A 17,502-nucleotide genomic window follows, 5' to 3' on the forward strand; every position below is an offset into this window, starting at 1 on the left:
TTTTTAAATGTATTTGAAAAAAAAATAAGGCTGGCATCTTTACCATAATGTTGATGATGTACTCACTTTCAGTTTGGGCATCATTAAAACTTTGGTAAAGACAAAGAGTATCAACCCATGTGCAGGCACTAGATTGTGATATTGCCCAAGCCGAATCATCAAACTTTGGTACATAGCATCAACCCTTGTGCAGGCACTAAATTGTGATATTGCCCTCACCTTCGGCTTGTGCATCATCAAGATTTTGGTACAGAGTATCGACCCTTGTGCAGGCACTAAATTGTGATATTGCCCTCACCTTCAGCTTGGGCATCATCAAGATTTTCAAAATTTGGTATAGTGTATCGACCCATGTGCAGGCACTAAATTGTGATATTGCCCAAGCCGAATCATCAAACTTTGGTACATAGTATCAACCCTTGTGCAGGCACTAAATTGTGATATTGGCCTCATCGGTTTGGGCATCATTGATACTTTGGTAAGAGTATCAATCGTTGTGCAGGCACAAAATTGTGATATTGCCATTGCTTTGCTGGTGATATATAAAAAATACCAAATTTGTATTGTAAGTATGTTTAATGTAACTTCATCCATGAATCAATTGAATTTATAATATACCAAACTCCAAAGCTTGTCTGTTCAGTAATGACTAACTTTCTAATCTAGTGATCCGTAAACATGCGTTGGTTTGAATTTTGATAATATGAAAGCTTGAGAAATATCACAACTGTATCCATAGTTTACTGTTAAACTATTAAATCAAAGTAGTGCACAGAGTGGCAACAAATATGTCACCGTTGACTGTGTATCAATCAGTTTAAAACAAATAGCAATGTTTGGTATTAAAGGCACATTTATGATGATCTAAATAACCCGAGGCTGAAAGAATAGAAAATTTATTCAATGTATTGCCTTTTTGACTACAGCCCGTCACGTACAAGTTCAACAGACTCCTAAAAGTGTCAACACTTGGCTTATAAAGGAATGAATCACATGACACTCACTATAATGGATGGGATTAGTCAAGAGCAAATAAGTATTCAAGCAAATTAAATTATTGGGATTTTTACATAAAAAGAGTTGGGATATAAAGTATGAGATGGAAGTATACATAAAAGAAAATCAACTCACACTCACACATAAAAGAAACCTCCTACGGTTTAGTTTGCCATGAAAACAGAAATTTCAAACTGAGCATTTGGTATGCTGTACATTTATGTTGTGTATGCTTTGTATGTTTATAGTATTCCACAGACACAGAATGTATCTTACATTGTCATGTGAGAACAAATCCCCAAATAATTAATAAAAACACTGCACCACACTACATGATAAATATATGCATATCTTCCTTTGAGGAATGCGATGATAGAGTAAAATTGTCTACACACCAAGTACAGGTATTTTATAGAAAATCGACCATAGAGGGCGTTTCACCTGGGTGGGCGACAGCGTTGAGGTGTGTACACCGTTGTTTATCTAACCAAACTCGTGTGATTGTTAGGCAAATGAGCGTTCAGTGTATGGCCACCATAGTAACAGTACACCAGGGCTGATGGTCCGTGTACCACTTCCTTGAAACTTAGCATAGGCACAAGCTCGACAATAGCTCCGCATTTTAACGTAAAATTTTACATCTTGGAGAGTCGAACTATCTGATATGGTAAATGTTTGATAAAGGAAAGCGGCTAATCGTGAAATTACCGGCCATAAAATGGTGAAGGAAATTGCTAGTTGTGCGTGTTACACAGTTCATTTGTTGTAGTTTGTATGTCGTGTCAACAAGTCGAAGGAATCGAGTTCCGCGGACCGAAGCCGGTTAATTTGCCTGCTTGGATTGCAGCTGTAAATTTATGGTCTATGAGACGGGAGCGACGCAAATTCTGAAGGTAACGGATTTTGAAATCGTCCGAAAATAGTGACGAAATCGAAGTGTATAACAATCAAACAGGTGGTGCCAGTTTTATTGCATCTACATATGTGAGAGATAGGGTACTGCCATAGTATACCACCACCATGCCGATCGCACAGACAAGACTCGAAATTTTACAAATACACAAACTATTACAGTGTGTACGACAAGAGGATAGGGAACAGATCGAAAAACTGTGTAGTCATGGCGTACCACACTTAGTAAATTACAGCGAACCGTCTGACGGAGAGACAGCTCTCCATTTGGCGGCGATTAATAACAACGAAGAGATGGTACGGTTCTTGCTCGACCTTGGTGCCCATCCGAATGTAGTCGATTTGAAAGGTCGGACCGCTATTATGAGAGCAGCAGAATTTGGCCACATACAAACCCTTGAATCACTTGTAACTAGTGGATCTGACTTGAAACTCGTTGACTCAGAAGGCAAAGGTAAGTGCAAGCTAGCTACTTCTATAAAATCGATACACGCCAAGTATACATAAAATGGTGCCGTTTTACTTTACATCTCCATTCATTTTATTCGCTACACATTATATATTTAGTCACAAAACTGTTACAATGTCGGAAATCACAATAATTCAGAAACTATCAAACTGACATTAACGCCATTAATTTCACGACATTTAAAGTCATTTAATTACCCAAGCCCATGCCTTATTTATTATCATTGATGTTCATTAGGTTAACACAATGCCATTGAATTTGAAACTCACTTTGTAAAGGTAGGACTTTTTTGAATTTGTTGAAGAATGTACAAAATGAATAAACAAAATGACATTCCTGTAATAACAGATGCTGAAAAAAAAAATCAACATTGGAAAAGGCTACACCAATTTTACTATCTGGTACATAACATTTTTGGGGGTTAAAATATTAAATTATTAACAGTAATGTATAATTCAAAACATAAGTTTATTCATGACAACAGTGGGTTCATTTAAAAAAAAAAAAAAAACGTAGTCAGCTGGGAAATGACCTGGAAATTGATTAAAAGGAACACAAAACCTTTACCCTGCTGTATCAAAGACTATAGATTACCCTATGAAGGGTAGTTTACAATGTATCAGGTAATTTGGGGAAACCATGTTATCTGTTGATAAATACACATTTTCACTTAGGTTGTTAACATATAGCAATAGTGAGCATGTTACTATTAATAGAACTCAATGCCAATCCCAACAAATGATAAACCAAGGAAACAGAGGTAAATAAAGAAATCGAGTTGTATTCACTATATCCAATTTTAATCAGATTTGAGCAGAGTCATGTAGTTGTATATTCAGTGGCAAAACATATAGATGGTTAATTAATACTTCTCAAATAAAAGATTACACCCCAATGCAGTCCTTGGTAAATGGTTTACACCATGCAAATGAACAAATGTATAGATAAACAAACAAAATAGATGGTCCCAACTGCAACGAAATAAGGAAATAAGCGACTGCGTATAGACAGATAAACGAATAACTAGATAAGGAATGCAACATATAGTATGTATTGCTAGTACACAGATTAGAGATCAAGACTATATTTGAAAAGAGATAAAGCTATGTAAATGAACAAATAGACAGGTAAACCAACAGATAGACAGATAAACAAATAGGCAAACCATAGACAGTGGAGAAGAAACCAATACAAATAGACAGATGGACAAATGAATAAACCAACATATACATTCCCAAAGAGTAGCAGATACTATCAGGCAACCTTCTAGAACAGTTATGGATGCACACACTCATTATCATATACATGTATGTACAGATATGGACACGAACACTCATATGTAAATATGCAAATTAGGGCGCCCCTTTATTTTTCAAAATTGTGGAGAACCCTGAAGTGATGAAGATGTAATGGTTTGATTTGTATCCTATTCCATTTAGTGACTAGAACCCTGCCATTTTACATGAAATCAAATTTCAACAAACAACTACACAGACAAATATAAGAAGCTTTGCTGCCAGTATTTCTATAATTGTTGTATTTACTCTTCCTAAGGAATTTTGAATTTTTGATGTTTTATTTTTTTTTATCATAAACCATATCATAGTTATTCTCAGTCATTTCAGTATTGTGAGTTTGTGTTGGTATTAACATTCTGGGTGGTGTAGGACTATGGAGGTTACGAACTCCTGCAAACTCTTATTCATTTATAACCATTCTCACATGACCATCAATTACCATGGGACCATTACAACTAATTAACATTGTTTAGTCAACTGTGTATTTTTTGTGTCAAAAATTGCTACAAATAGCTTTAAAACAAACTTGATTTGATCATTTGTAGTTTTTTTTAATAATAAATGTAGAGTGTATAATGGTAATGGTTTTGTGATATTAAATTCAGAGAATTAAAGAATTTTCTGATTAACCAGTCATAAAATGTAAAGGTCAAAGGTCAAGTACTATGATAAAAATTGATTTTATTTCAAGTGTCAAAAGCAAAGTGAAAGTTTAGTGTAGTTAAATTCTGGTTGGGAGTTGGGTAGAAATATCACAATGGCATTAAGATTTCTGTATCAGTATCATTTGATACACAGTGATATGTTATTCAACTCTTAGACTGCTTTCCACACCAGTTTTTGTAATATATATATATATATATATATATATATATATATATATATATATATATATATATATATATATATATATATATATATATATATATATATATATATATATATATATATATATACACTATAATATATATACAGTATACTATAATATATATATATATATATATATATACTAAAATTTAATTCGCAACTACGAGTCATCATATATATATATATATATATATAATATATATATTTATTGTAAAAATCTACATTTATTGTATATATATATATATCTGAGTTGCGAATTAAATTTTAGTTAGTTTTATTTTTAATATCAGTAAATGAGTTGACAAATGGCATGTGCATTCTCACTGTAGTAAGAAAATTACAAAAACGGCCATTGGAATTTTTTAAAAGACAGTTATTCGTTTGTACACATTAGATGGGGAGTTGCAGGGGTTGAGGGATACCACAAATATTCAATAGTCTAGAGGATAACTTGAGTTCACTTGTTTTGAACTGTAGTGGGTAGTCTGTCAGACTGGCTGGATCAGGTTACCATGGTGAACAAAACACACTATTGAGTAGTACGTTGTACAGTGTCTGTGTTGTATTGAGTATCACACACTGATACAGTGCAGTTCAAGAGGTGTTTGACGTCATAAAATAAAGAGGAGAACTCAGATTTCCTGAGAGAAATTTTAGGGCTTACAAATAAGTATGTACACAAATACAATGAAAATGGTAGGAGATATCTGAGTTTGGATGAAATTTAATCTGGAAAAGGGGTCATATGTAAATTTTTAGGAACAAATATGAAATTTTTGATTGTGGGTGGTGGATAATGTGAATCATGGAAGTGATCTGAAATGGACATGTTATGACTGTCGCAATTATGTCATAAAAACATGAATATTAATTGAGAGGAAATCCAGATATCAAAGTCTTATAGATAAACAAACAATATCTAATACTGAGGAAAGCCGGGGTATAAAACTGGCTGCAAGATGGACTTCAGAAGGCATCAACAATTGCCACAAGTGGACATTTAAGATATCAAACTGACTAAATACATCTTGAAGTACTCTGACACAGTATCTGATTACTGAACTAAAAAGACAAACATGAAATATACCACGAAAATGTGTACAAGCTTTTGAAAGAAAATCAATAGCAGTCCCTACAGAATATCAATGAGAAACATACATAGTTGCTTCATCTGTGTTGATTGCCAGAGAAACATACATGCATGGCTGCCTGATGTGTTTAATGCCAGATGTTATAACAATTCTTCCATAATGAAATCAAAGTGTGTCAGTTTCAGTTTTTTTTCACAAACATCAGACTCACAGGCAGTCATTATTTTAATGACTTCAGTGTGAAGAAAATAACATGGCCGATTCAATGGTATAGCAGTTGCTATGCAACCAAGCAGCTGAATACTACTGTGTATTACATTAACTGGTTGATATACGGTATATGTCGTTCTAAATCACTGTTTAAATCATTGTGTAGTTGAACACAGTTTTATTTCCTGTGACACACAAGATGCATAGAGGCTGAAAACAAGCGTAAAATGACCGATAGAATTGAAAGGATATCGTAGGTTTATAGCTGAAAATTGAATTATATTGTTAATGTCACCAGCAATTGATATACATAGCATTTTAACCACCATTTTGGAGGTACTATTTACAACCATTCTAGGGTACATCCAAACATATTTCCAGACATTAATATTTATTTATCCGTTTTAAATTTCATGATCATATTTTAAACAATAAAATTTGAACAAACAAATTCTGTTGACAAGTGTTATTTGAGGACATGGCTATATACACAGTAGATTTTTATTGCTGGTAGTTAAATTTTGATGGTTGACTTTGATGGACAAAAGACTGTGTACATAGATCAGTCTAAGCGTTAACTAGATAGAATAATTGTTATGTTTTGGTGTCTGCAGTTGTGGACATGATTATTTACTTAGTAAACATGTAAGGTTTCATTATGTATTGTTATGTTGGCCCTACACGCAATCATGCACTGCATACATGTACATTGTATATCTGTTTTTCATTGTAGACATTTTAAACACATGTGTTGTGTGTCTCTTTTCATTATAGAAATAGACATGTGTTGTGTGTCTGTTTCATTATAGAAATAGACATGTGTTGTGTGTCTGTTTCATTTGGAGACGTTTTATACACATGTTGTGTGTCTGTTTCATTATAGAAACAGACATGCTGTGTGACAGTAATCTAAAAGGCTACATTAACTCATTATGTTTTATTTCATTGCCCTTATAAATGTCATTTTATTTTGCACTGAAATAAATTTATTCAATAAACAAAAAGAAAAGACAACTAGATACTTTAAAAACTTCTGGCTACCTTTTTACCTTCAACAGCACATCATCAAGTCTGCAAATATTTATTTAATATTTCCATGATGATCGGCACATTTATATTACCATTTTGATCATTTAAATAATCCCATTTATTCATTTTGTTTGCTCTTTCATTGTCGGTGCAGTCATTGATCGTGATTTGAAGAATTACTCTTCTCCTTCCTAATGTTACTACACTGACACATATGTATTTACTCTACGACAGGTATTCTATACTACTGCCTGACACCAACCAGCAGACATACAAAATGTGTAGACATATCGTTGGAGTACGGTGCTGACTGCAACAACAAAACTGAGAAGGGAGTGCCAGTCTTTTTCGCTGCCTGTGAAACCGCTGCTGAAAATGAAAACGTGTGCTTAGCGTTGCTAGAGAAAGGAGCTGACGCCAACAGCAAAAATGAGGTAGGGATACAACCAAATCAATAAATCATTGATTGGGTATAATTATGATAGAAGGGGTTGATAATTATATCATTAATTATTACTGATACAATCAATACGTTTGTTTGTTTGTGTATTGATACTTTGGGCGAACAAAGTACATCATCTTGAATTCTTCCATTAGAAGTTGAATTTTTCTTGAGAACTGCATGCAATGTATTCAAGTTTATTGTTAGTCTTACCGGGTAATAGTGACTGTAGTGAAAGCAGATCAATAGATTAGAATTCCGTACGTAGGATAAAATTCTTTGTATTCAATTCAGTCCTTGTATAATGCTGTAAGGATGGCATTCTGTAAATACCCAGGCTAGTCTTAAAGTAGTCTTGCTGCTAGACGTTCGGGCTTTCTTTCGATGCTAAAACTATAAGCAAACGAAGTTCGTTAAACTTTAAGCTGTGTGAACTATCAACTGAATATATTTTTTGAAAATGTTTCATAAGATACAATAATATTATTACTTGTAATGTCTTACACCCTGAACAGCATTGAGTCACCTATGGGCGAACATATTTTTCTGTAGCTGTGTACATGATAAATCAAATCAAAATTTTATTTTTGGGTCCGCACCCAAAAATCAGCACCCACAATGGTGATCACAATTTAAAACCTGTTATTCCAATACTAATGGATAAGATCACCCACTGATTAACATGTACAATGTCTGATTATTTGTATTTTACAAGTAACACTTTTCAGTGAATAGATCGTGGTTTATCTGATCATAAAACGATACTACAGTTACAAACTGGTGGAATTTTAACATGCCGATAGATTCAAAACCAAATTTTCACTCAAGATATATAAACTTGTCACTACACCACCTACGGATAATACTGACCACTAATTAACAGATGCAATTAGGTTTTTGTATATGTTTATCTGTTTCGTTTGTAAAAATGTATTATTTTTAGAAGGTCACCATCATTGGATGTTAGTCATCTTTTTCGTTCTCCCTTGTCCCTTCTTTTTGTATCTTTTTACTTTGATCGTTTTGTAACGTTGTGTATTTCTTCTGTATTTACAAAGGAAATGAAACATTTTAAATAAAAGAACAGTGTATAACAACCTAGTGTAGGAACTAGTGTAGCACTGTGTAATTCCTATTATTTGGAAAATTTGATTGATAATATAAATAAAAGTTTGTTAAATTTGTTTTTGTAGGCAACACAGAGAACTGCATTGATAGCAGCTGCCGAGAGTGGTAGCGTTACTGTGGTCCGTGCAATAGTTGAAGCCGGTGGAGATGTCAATGCTATTGATAGAGAGAAAATCACAGCAGCTCATCTCGCTTCTGGTGGTGGACACTTTGAAGTGTTGAAAATCCTGGCTGCATACGGAGCTGATTTCAATGTATTAACTGTGATTGGAAACACTCCTATACACCATTCTGCAAAGAGTGGCCATGCTATGTGTTGTAAATACTTGGGACAAAGAGGTAAAGTTACATGTAAACTAAGAGCTGTCCATGACACATTTTCATATTTTTTGCCATAGTATAAAGTTTACAGCTGATTGATTGATTGATTTTATATAGCAAAAAATATTCAATATCGTCACAAGCAAAAAAAAACAAAACAAATATACAATACAACAACAACAACAAAACTTTACTTGGAAAGACTAAAAAGGATAATCCCTTGACACTGAATATCTTTGTTGAGGATAACACAAGTAGGTTTCAAAGGGGACCTCTCTATATACACACGCAATTATATACATACACAATACCTTTGGGTGATTCAATAAACTTCAAGATATTGTACAATTGTACAACAAATTAACAACAAATTTATCGACATACTGGCCTCTAGCGCTTTACTTGAGGAACCAAATCACTAATTGAAAGCACACAAAATGTAAACTCCAGAGAAAATCCCACACAACTGATGATGATGAAACTCAAGGTGGTTTCAACACTAATTGTGATGGGTCCTGGAACTGATCGACTCAAGGCTGTCTTGTGACTGGAATAACAATCTTAAGTCCAGCTAAAAGTGTGAAATGTGCAAGTGTCTGGTCTTCAATACACTGTTAGTGTAATACTAGAAATGGCGTTATGTTAGTATATGTGATAAAACTACCCCCGAAACATTCTTCATGCAGTTACAGCACTCACCGTAGCTTTATATCTACTTGTCTCGTTGGTAAATCGTTGTTGATTGTTTGTTGAGGTCAAGATATACAAATAGACAACACTCAGACAAGCCATAGTCAAAATCATTCTACATACGTACATGGAAACAACACTTGCTTTGTATGAAAACTTATTTGAAATGCTTTACTTCAATAATGCTCCACCTTGCCGTGGTAACCCATAGATTTGTGTTGCCACTGTGGAATGGTTCAAAGGTCATGGAAGGGTTCAAAGGTCATTATTGATCTTTATTTGTTCACTTAAAAAAATCAATAATCAGTCATTTTGAGGTTAGAGTTTATTTTAAAGGATAAACACACCCATGAGAATATTGTCAAGGAAATCAAAATGTGTCAGATATCTTTTAGTTGCTGTAATGGGTAATTTATGAAAACTAAAATGATACTAGAATACTCCAAGTAAAATAGAAATTGATACAGGACTCAACTAGTTATAGTGTAACTAAGATAAGATACCTTATTGGAATCTACTTTTGAAGTAACTTTGTAACTTTTGCCCAAATTACTCGACCTCAGACATCAACATGATAATGTGATCTGGTCAAGTGATCTCGAGTAGTGGAGTAACTTTACTCACCATTTTACATAAAATGATTGCTTTTATAAATTTGTGCATCATTTGGGATAGTTTAATTATTTCAGAGTTTGAAGTTTTTGGTTTTTTTTGAAAAAAAAATTAATGGTTTCTCAAGATTTTTGCCAGATTCCAACATAGACTGCTTTCATAGATTAATCCTTTGTAATCTATCAAGAGTTCTGTCATAATTTAACTTTTCAAAAAAGCATACGACACTTACAATAAATTGTAACTTTTTTTGTTTTTCTTTGCTCTTACAGGTTGCAGAGCTAATATTAAGAATGATGACGGTCAACTCCCAAGTCAAGTTGCCAAGGACAACGGTAGCAAAGACTCCATGAAAGAATGCAAGAAGGTTGAAAAACTGTGGAAAAAAATCAGTGGTGGGGCTAAACCACCAGCAGACCCGTGGGCTGTACGACTTTATGACTGGGTCCAAGAACATGAAAAGGAGGTCAGGCAACGATTTGAACATATTGACTTAGACAAAAACATTGAACCAATTCAAAAGGTTTCTAAGGACGATTTCTCCGATACTTTGATGACACTAGATGCCCCTATTGACGAGGAGGAATTGAAGAAAGTGTTTACATCACATGATAAAAATAGAGAAAATGTAGTTGATTATGAGGAATTCATTGGTGGTAAGAAATATGTACCCAAACTTTATCTGATGGCAGCATTTGAAAAGAAAGAGAAGAAGAAAAAGGGAGGTAAAAAAGGAGGTAAAAAGAAGAAAGGTAAAACAAAGATACCCATGCCGATTTGTATGGCGCCAGATGGACCAAGGACTGATGGAGGGGGTCCTCCGGATCATCTAATCAGCAGGCATGTTCCGTTCACTGACACTGGACGTTTTGATAGGGATAACCCTCCGGAACATCCAATACAAGATGATTCCATTTGGTATCTGTCACCCCCGGAGAAAGTATACATGAATATCAATGATGCAGCTAGACTAGGGGATTTAGAATCATTAAAGAGAGCATTCTGGGAAGGAAAAAACGTGGATACTCGTGACAAGTACTTCAAGACACCATTGATGGTGGCTTGTCACTATGGCAATCAAGAAATGGTGGAGTTTCTAGTTCAGAATGGGTGAGTGTAACTGTAACTTCGGGCCATATACTGTTTTTCAGTTATTGATCTGTCTGTCATATAACACTATACTCTTTGGATACATGGCAAGTATGTACATGATACCTAGCAAACCCATTGACTGAAAAAACCCACACTTCTACTGTTCCATTCAGAGTTAAAAGACTCTCTTGGGTAACGCATTGACCTCCTATTGTAGACAACAGAGTTTCAGTTTACATAGTAGCACGTACAGTCTACCTGTCTGTCATTGAAAGGTCATTGACCCGAAAGGTCTCTTGCTAATGTAGAGAATGTGTATGTCACAGTCAACATTCTCAGTAAATGGTATTCTAATCAAATTGGCTTAGCCTCTTGTGTAACTTACAGATTATGTCCTTGACAGAAAATTCCAGACTTAAATCAAAAAAAGAAAGTTGATTGAAGTAGGCCACCTGTTGAGTCAGTGAGTGAAAGTACCCCCTCAATGGGCAAAAAAGTGTTAGGATTAAAGGTTCAGATCTATTACTTGCATTGAAACCTTTTTTATTGACCTCAGTTGCCATGGTTCCAAAATGCATCACATGGCTCCTCCTGGCCCCAATTAGTTCCATGTATACAATGAATGTATCGACAGTCGTGAACATTCTATACTTATGGTGATTGTCACCGAACTGTACCCTAGATTTGCAAGTGAAAACTGTTCTCAGTCATTAGCTATGCCAAAAAAACGTTGTGTCATTAATGGCATTTCCTATGAAATAATTCTCAATTACAGACCAGGGTCTCAATCCCAGCTTCTCGTACTAATGTTATCTCATTGGTGGAGCCGTGAGGATTACATAGGATTATTCTTTTGTTCTGTCTGGACCAACTTTTTCTATAACTTTTTGTCAGACAACTGTTTTTCACACCTAAATTGTAATCATTTTTCTAAGTGGGCCTTTAAAGAGGTGAATAATGACATTCATTTTTTTTAAATGATGAAAACATTATTTTAATGTGACAAAGAAAAAAGAGCCACGGACAAACCAGAGTAACCACATATAGGCAACATTATCTCAGGGTAAGGTTGAACTTGTCCTGCACTTTGTGATTCCAGTTAGTAAGGGAGTTACATGTTGCACACATTGTCTTTTCATCTGTGAGAGTAAAACTTACTATTCTAAATAATATCTGGTTTGCAGAGCTGATGTGAATGCCCGTGATAATTTCAAGTGGACTTCAATGCATCATGCATGTCATGCTGGTCAAATGGATATTGTGGAATTACTGGTGAATAAGGGAGCCGAGATTGAGGCGACAGCTATGAATGGTGGTACACCACTCATGAGGGCAGTGCAGAGCTCTAAACCTGATGTTGTCCAGTATCTCATTGAGAAAGGTGCCAAAGTACAACAAACAAACAGAAAAGGTAACAAAAAACAAGATTTCAAAAACTTGTTGATGTACAAATTCCACAGAAGCGATCTTTCACAGGGAAAGAGCAGAAAATGATCGATGTAGTGTTGAAAGTCAAAATTTCCTTTGTACTGTGTATTTGATTGAAATATTGGCAACTTTCAAATAAATGTTATTTGTATTTGTAACCATGCAGATTGTTGTTCATTTCAAGTTCAAGTTCAAACATTATCTAAGTGACAGTACACCATAGTAAATTTGGTACTAGTTTTTTAAAATCAAATTTATGTTATAAAAAGTTGATTGAAAATACAGGTTATTGTAAAGAATAACTCTTTCTGTATTTTAAGCATATAAACAACAGATTTGAGATATTCGCTACCCCTAAGTGTAACTTCTGAAATACATGCCTCTTTGTAAACCTCTAGTATTTAAATTTTTTTGCAAATCCATTACAAATGACCCAGCTGGTGTCAAAGTTATTAACATGCCTGTGTAGTATAGAAACAAAATATTCTTGATCTGTGGTAAAACTGTGTAAACAATAATGAACAAATCAATGTCAGGTTAAGAATGACAAGTGTAGCTGATATCGACTATAATCTATTGTAGTGTCGATAATGATAGCCGACAGTCTATAAAATAAACTGATAACATCAGCTATCATACCACCTTTGTGGAGGTACTGCATTCTTTTAAAATGAAAATCATGCTTTGATTGTTGGAACCTTTTGTTGTTGATGTTGATAGTAAGGTAGTATGTAATCTAAAAATCACATTTAATTGATTTGAAAATTATCTTGACACAAGCAATGACAGGCACTTGTGACATATTCCACTCCTCAAGTTTGAAAAAATGATGAGTCATTTGTTTAGAAAACTCCCCAAAAAGCAACTTTTATGTCTCTTAATGTTAAGCTTAGATAGCCCAGTGATGTGGCTTTCAGGCCTGACACTGCTCGTCACCAGACACAACAGCATGATTGTCAACGGCAAGTCTCTGGGCTAGTTAAGCTGACACTTTAGAAGGAATCATCTTGCAAAAAAAAAAAATCCCTGTATTAAAATGTTCTGAATAAAAAGGTTGATGAAAAATACCACATTGTAAACTTTTGTATTGTCCTTACAGGTGAAAACGTAATGGATATAGCTAACTGGTGGGCTGAGCCTAGAGTTGTTCAGATTGTCAAAGAGAAGTTTGACAGTCTACCAAAGCCAAAGGAAGGAAAGGGAAAGAAGGGCAAAAAGAGTGCAAAGGGAAAGAAGAAAGATTCTAATAGGGCAGCATCGGTACCACCACTACCGCAGACAAACAATCTTACACAGATGCCTGTGGAGGTATGTATAATGTACAAACATGTAGTCATCAGAAATGTTGACAAATTTTGTCTTCAAAACAAATTGATCTTGATTTGGTCAAAAAAAAATCTTGAATGTCTGTAAATGATTCTTTGCCTTAAACAATCTCATGAATGTCAGAAAGGCATATTATTTTGTACAAGGAATTTCAGACCAATTATTCTCCCTAGTCTGTTAGGTATGTCACCCTGTCTGGGTGCCCTCAATACATTTACGTTAACCAACCCCCTATCGATGATGAAAGCCATTGAGGGTGGAGCAACATGCAGTATCTTGAGTCTATGTGTTCCTGAAACCCCAAACTAATGTATGAATTGAGATCAAAATAACTTGATTTCCCAATTTATATCTTCATCAGAAGTATATGAAAGATCAAGATATCACCAGTCTTTCAATAAAGGAATATTTTACTATTTATGTAAAGAGTGAAACAAAAGTTAGCAAATTCATTTAAATTTAACAGATTTGAAAGTGTTTGATATGAATACGGTGTTTTAAAAAGTTGACTGTGCACAGCCACTTTTGACACTGCATCAGTGCAACACAGCCATGTTTTTTGTACATGCAAATTAGCCATTGTCACTTTAGCTTCATTTACAAATTAGCCATTGCTACACTGTTGCATGTGCAAATTACCCATTGTCACTCAGCTTTGTATGCAAATTAGCTGTCATTGCACAGTTTCACATGCTTTGAAGTTGGCTTGCTTGCTTCACAGCCAAGTAACACTACAAGTTGATTTTAGCTGCATATGTCACACATTTTTACAAAATCTTTCTAAAGACAAATAGGAAAAAAATGGGGAAAAAAATATTCTCTGTAATTTCATGTACTTGCAGTTAAAATACAATTTTTTTTAGCATCTGCCACCTGTTATAATGATATATGATATTAAATTATTTGAAATTTTTTGAGTAATCTCGTAGCAAAAATATCTCCATTGAATAGTAACTGGCATATGATATAATTAAATGAGGCACTTTTTTGGGAAATTGTAATTTGTGTGTTTTTGCATACTTCCATTGGCATAGCAACATAACAAAATAATTATGTTAGTTACAATGTTGCAAGATTTATTCTCCAGTCCAGGCTTGCAGGTGTGTTAATAAGCTAACACCAAAACCTGCAGTTTTCAGTTTTCCACATGTCAGGATCTCATAGCAAACCTTTTCTATCACAGGTTTTTTCCGACACTTCTAGTACGTGGCAGGTAATTGTTATCACAGTATCGTTCCCACCATCAATGTTTTTGACTTTTTGTGTTGCGTTATCATATTTATAGCACGGCCTCCTTGTGTGTTCAACATAACCGTTAACTGATTGAGTCTCACAAAATCCAAGACACTGAGAATCATGAATTTAATGCAGCCATCTGCACATTTTACACAAAGTTTGCTGCACAATATTATCCCTTACACATCAAACCATGTGAATTTACATAGTCTGATGCACATGTATAAGTCACATTGCTTCATTTAGTTCAACCCTCCCCCCAACCCCATCCACCCACTTTTTTTGGAAGTTTGTAACACTGGGTTACACGCAATACAATCCTTAGTAACACAGCCTCTACTCTACCACTATTTTTCTGTGTGACATTCACGATGTGCCGCACTGGCATCTCAAAAAGTATGTATGATGACATTCACAGGGTGCTGCACAGGTGTTGCGAATGGCACTCACAATGTGCTGCTGCACTGGTATAGCAAGATTATACCAAAACAATTCAAGTCTTACGTACTGATCATTCTAGTATGTAATAACATGAGATTGTTGAAAATTTGAGAATTCAGCAAATATTAGATAGAAATCTATGCAAAGATTGTCATGTTTTCTCTCTGCAACCTTCTGGTATATGTCGTAATTGTAATTTGTCTTCAAGTTGATTATTTTCAATATCAAAATATGAGATAAATTTGACTTGAAAACAATGATCATATCACAAAACAATCGTTTTCTTTTTTAAAAAACGTAATTTAGATGGTAAATAAATACATTTTCTTTTTGCAGTCCTCCACACCGCCTCTACGACGTGAACGGAAGAGCTCTGTACTCCGAGCTGCATCGGCCATGGCTGGTGGGGTTGAGCACGTTGAAGACGTCACGTATGTACCGATAAAAGCCTGGACACATCAACATACGACACGAGATCTCATTGTCAAGAAGGAACAGAGACGGAAAAGATTTGGCGATAGTGTTGATTTCCCAGAGTTTGAGATGCCATTTAAGGAAAATTTTATGAAAAAGTCAAATGCATTGGGAGGTGTTGACCCCGATGATGACGATTAAACTGTCTTTCTCGGTTTCTTCTCAAATACATAACAGTTTCGCGATGTGATTCGCTGACTCAGTTTATTGCATAAACTCAAGAAAATGATCCTTAATTAACCCCTCGCTACTATGACTTGACCTTTTATTTACTTTTTGTAAAATACGATCAGTCTTAATCAAAAAAATTCTGATAAGTGATTTAGTATCACTAATTTCATAAAGTCCTGTCTAAAAATCAAGTTGAGATGTGACAAAAATTTACAGAAAAACAAGCATTGTTGTCAAATAATTTTAGCGGGAAAGTAACACAATTCTGTCCACAAGTAAATACTGAGCATCATTTCTATGAGTCTTCTCTAAAATAAAGTTGAGATGTGTCCAAAAAATTATAGAGAAAAACTAGAATTTTCATTTTGGTGGGAAAGTTGCATAGTTTTATCATCATTTCAGAAATCAGTATAACATTAAGTTGAGATTTGCCAAAGAAGTCCCAGAAGAAGAATTTTATATAGTCACATGATTTTGACAGGAAATAAAGACAGTAGCGAAGGGGTTAAACTTCAAGAACTGTATAATTCATAGTATTGATTCACAAAACATTTTATGTCTCAATATCTGAATCTGAATCTGAATATGAATCTGAAAAAAACTTGTACAAATTATTCTATATGAATATTACAATCATCTTGAAATATAAAAGTACTGTATATTTCTTGGCAAAGTCACATATGTATATTTTGATAAGATTTACATTGTAAATAGTATTAAACCAATAATATTGATCATGAGAGAAAATATTGAAGTGTAATATAGTCAAAAATAATAATTATGGATTTTGTAATCAATATTACATTGCTACAATTTGATTTTATCGCATTCAAAGTCCTGCATTATTCATTCAATGTTTTATTCTTTTGTTATGCAAATATAATTGTGCTTGTCCAATCAGAAGTTCTTTTACACAATGAATGTGGTTTTTCTGAATAATACTGAATATCTATGATAACATATCATTTTACTGCTTTCAAATTTTGTAAATCATGCAAAAAAAAGGTGACATTTTCTGACTTCAACACATGCATGCTATTGTATATCAGAAATTTTAGTTTTTTTTCAACTTTTTATTTTATTAGTCATTTTAGATGCTAGAAGAGTGAATATTTCCAAAAACTGATCAGTTGAAAGATAGTTTTTTTTTAATCTTCTGTGATCTCAGCAAGCAGGTGGGAAAATATAGATGAACAGAAATAGTTTAGCATTAAAGCATTGATTGGTTTGTGTCGCATGAACATGTATTCTGGTGGGATCACTTTTGAC

The 17,502-nt window shown here is 34.2% G+C and overlaps 1 protein-coding gene across 1 annotated transcript; it reads left to right on the plus strand.

The window, feature by feature from the left end:
• The first annotated feature begins 1,539 nt into the window (after positions 1-1,539).
• Positions 1,540-17,037, plus strand: LOC144451564 (ankyrin repeat and EF-hand domain-containing protein 1-like). Its single transcript, XM_078142445.1, has 7 exons — positions 1,540-2,362; positions 7,107-7,306; positions 8,508-8,781; positions 10,338-11,175; positions 12,342-12,568; positions 13,685-13,893; positions 15,925-17,037. Exons 1-7 carry the CDS (start codon positions 2,017-2,019, stop codon positions 16,201-16,203), a joined length of 2,373 nt encoding a protein of 790 aa, XP_077998571.1. The 5' UTR covers positions 1,540-2,016; the 3' UTR covers positions 16,204-17,037.
• The last annotated feature ends 465 nt before the right edge of the window (positions 17,038-17,502 follow it).

The sequence above is a fragment of the Glandiceps talaboti genome, chromosome 2, assembly GCF_964340395.1.
Source record: "Glandiceps talaboti chromosome 2, keGlaTala1.1, whole genome shotgun sequence".
NCBI lineage: Eukaryota > Metazoa > Hemichordata > Enteropneusta > Spengelidae > Glandiceps > Glandiceps talaboti.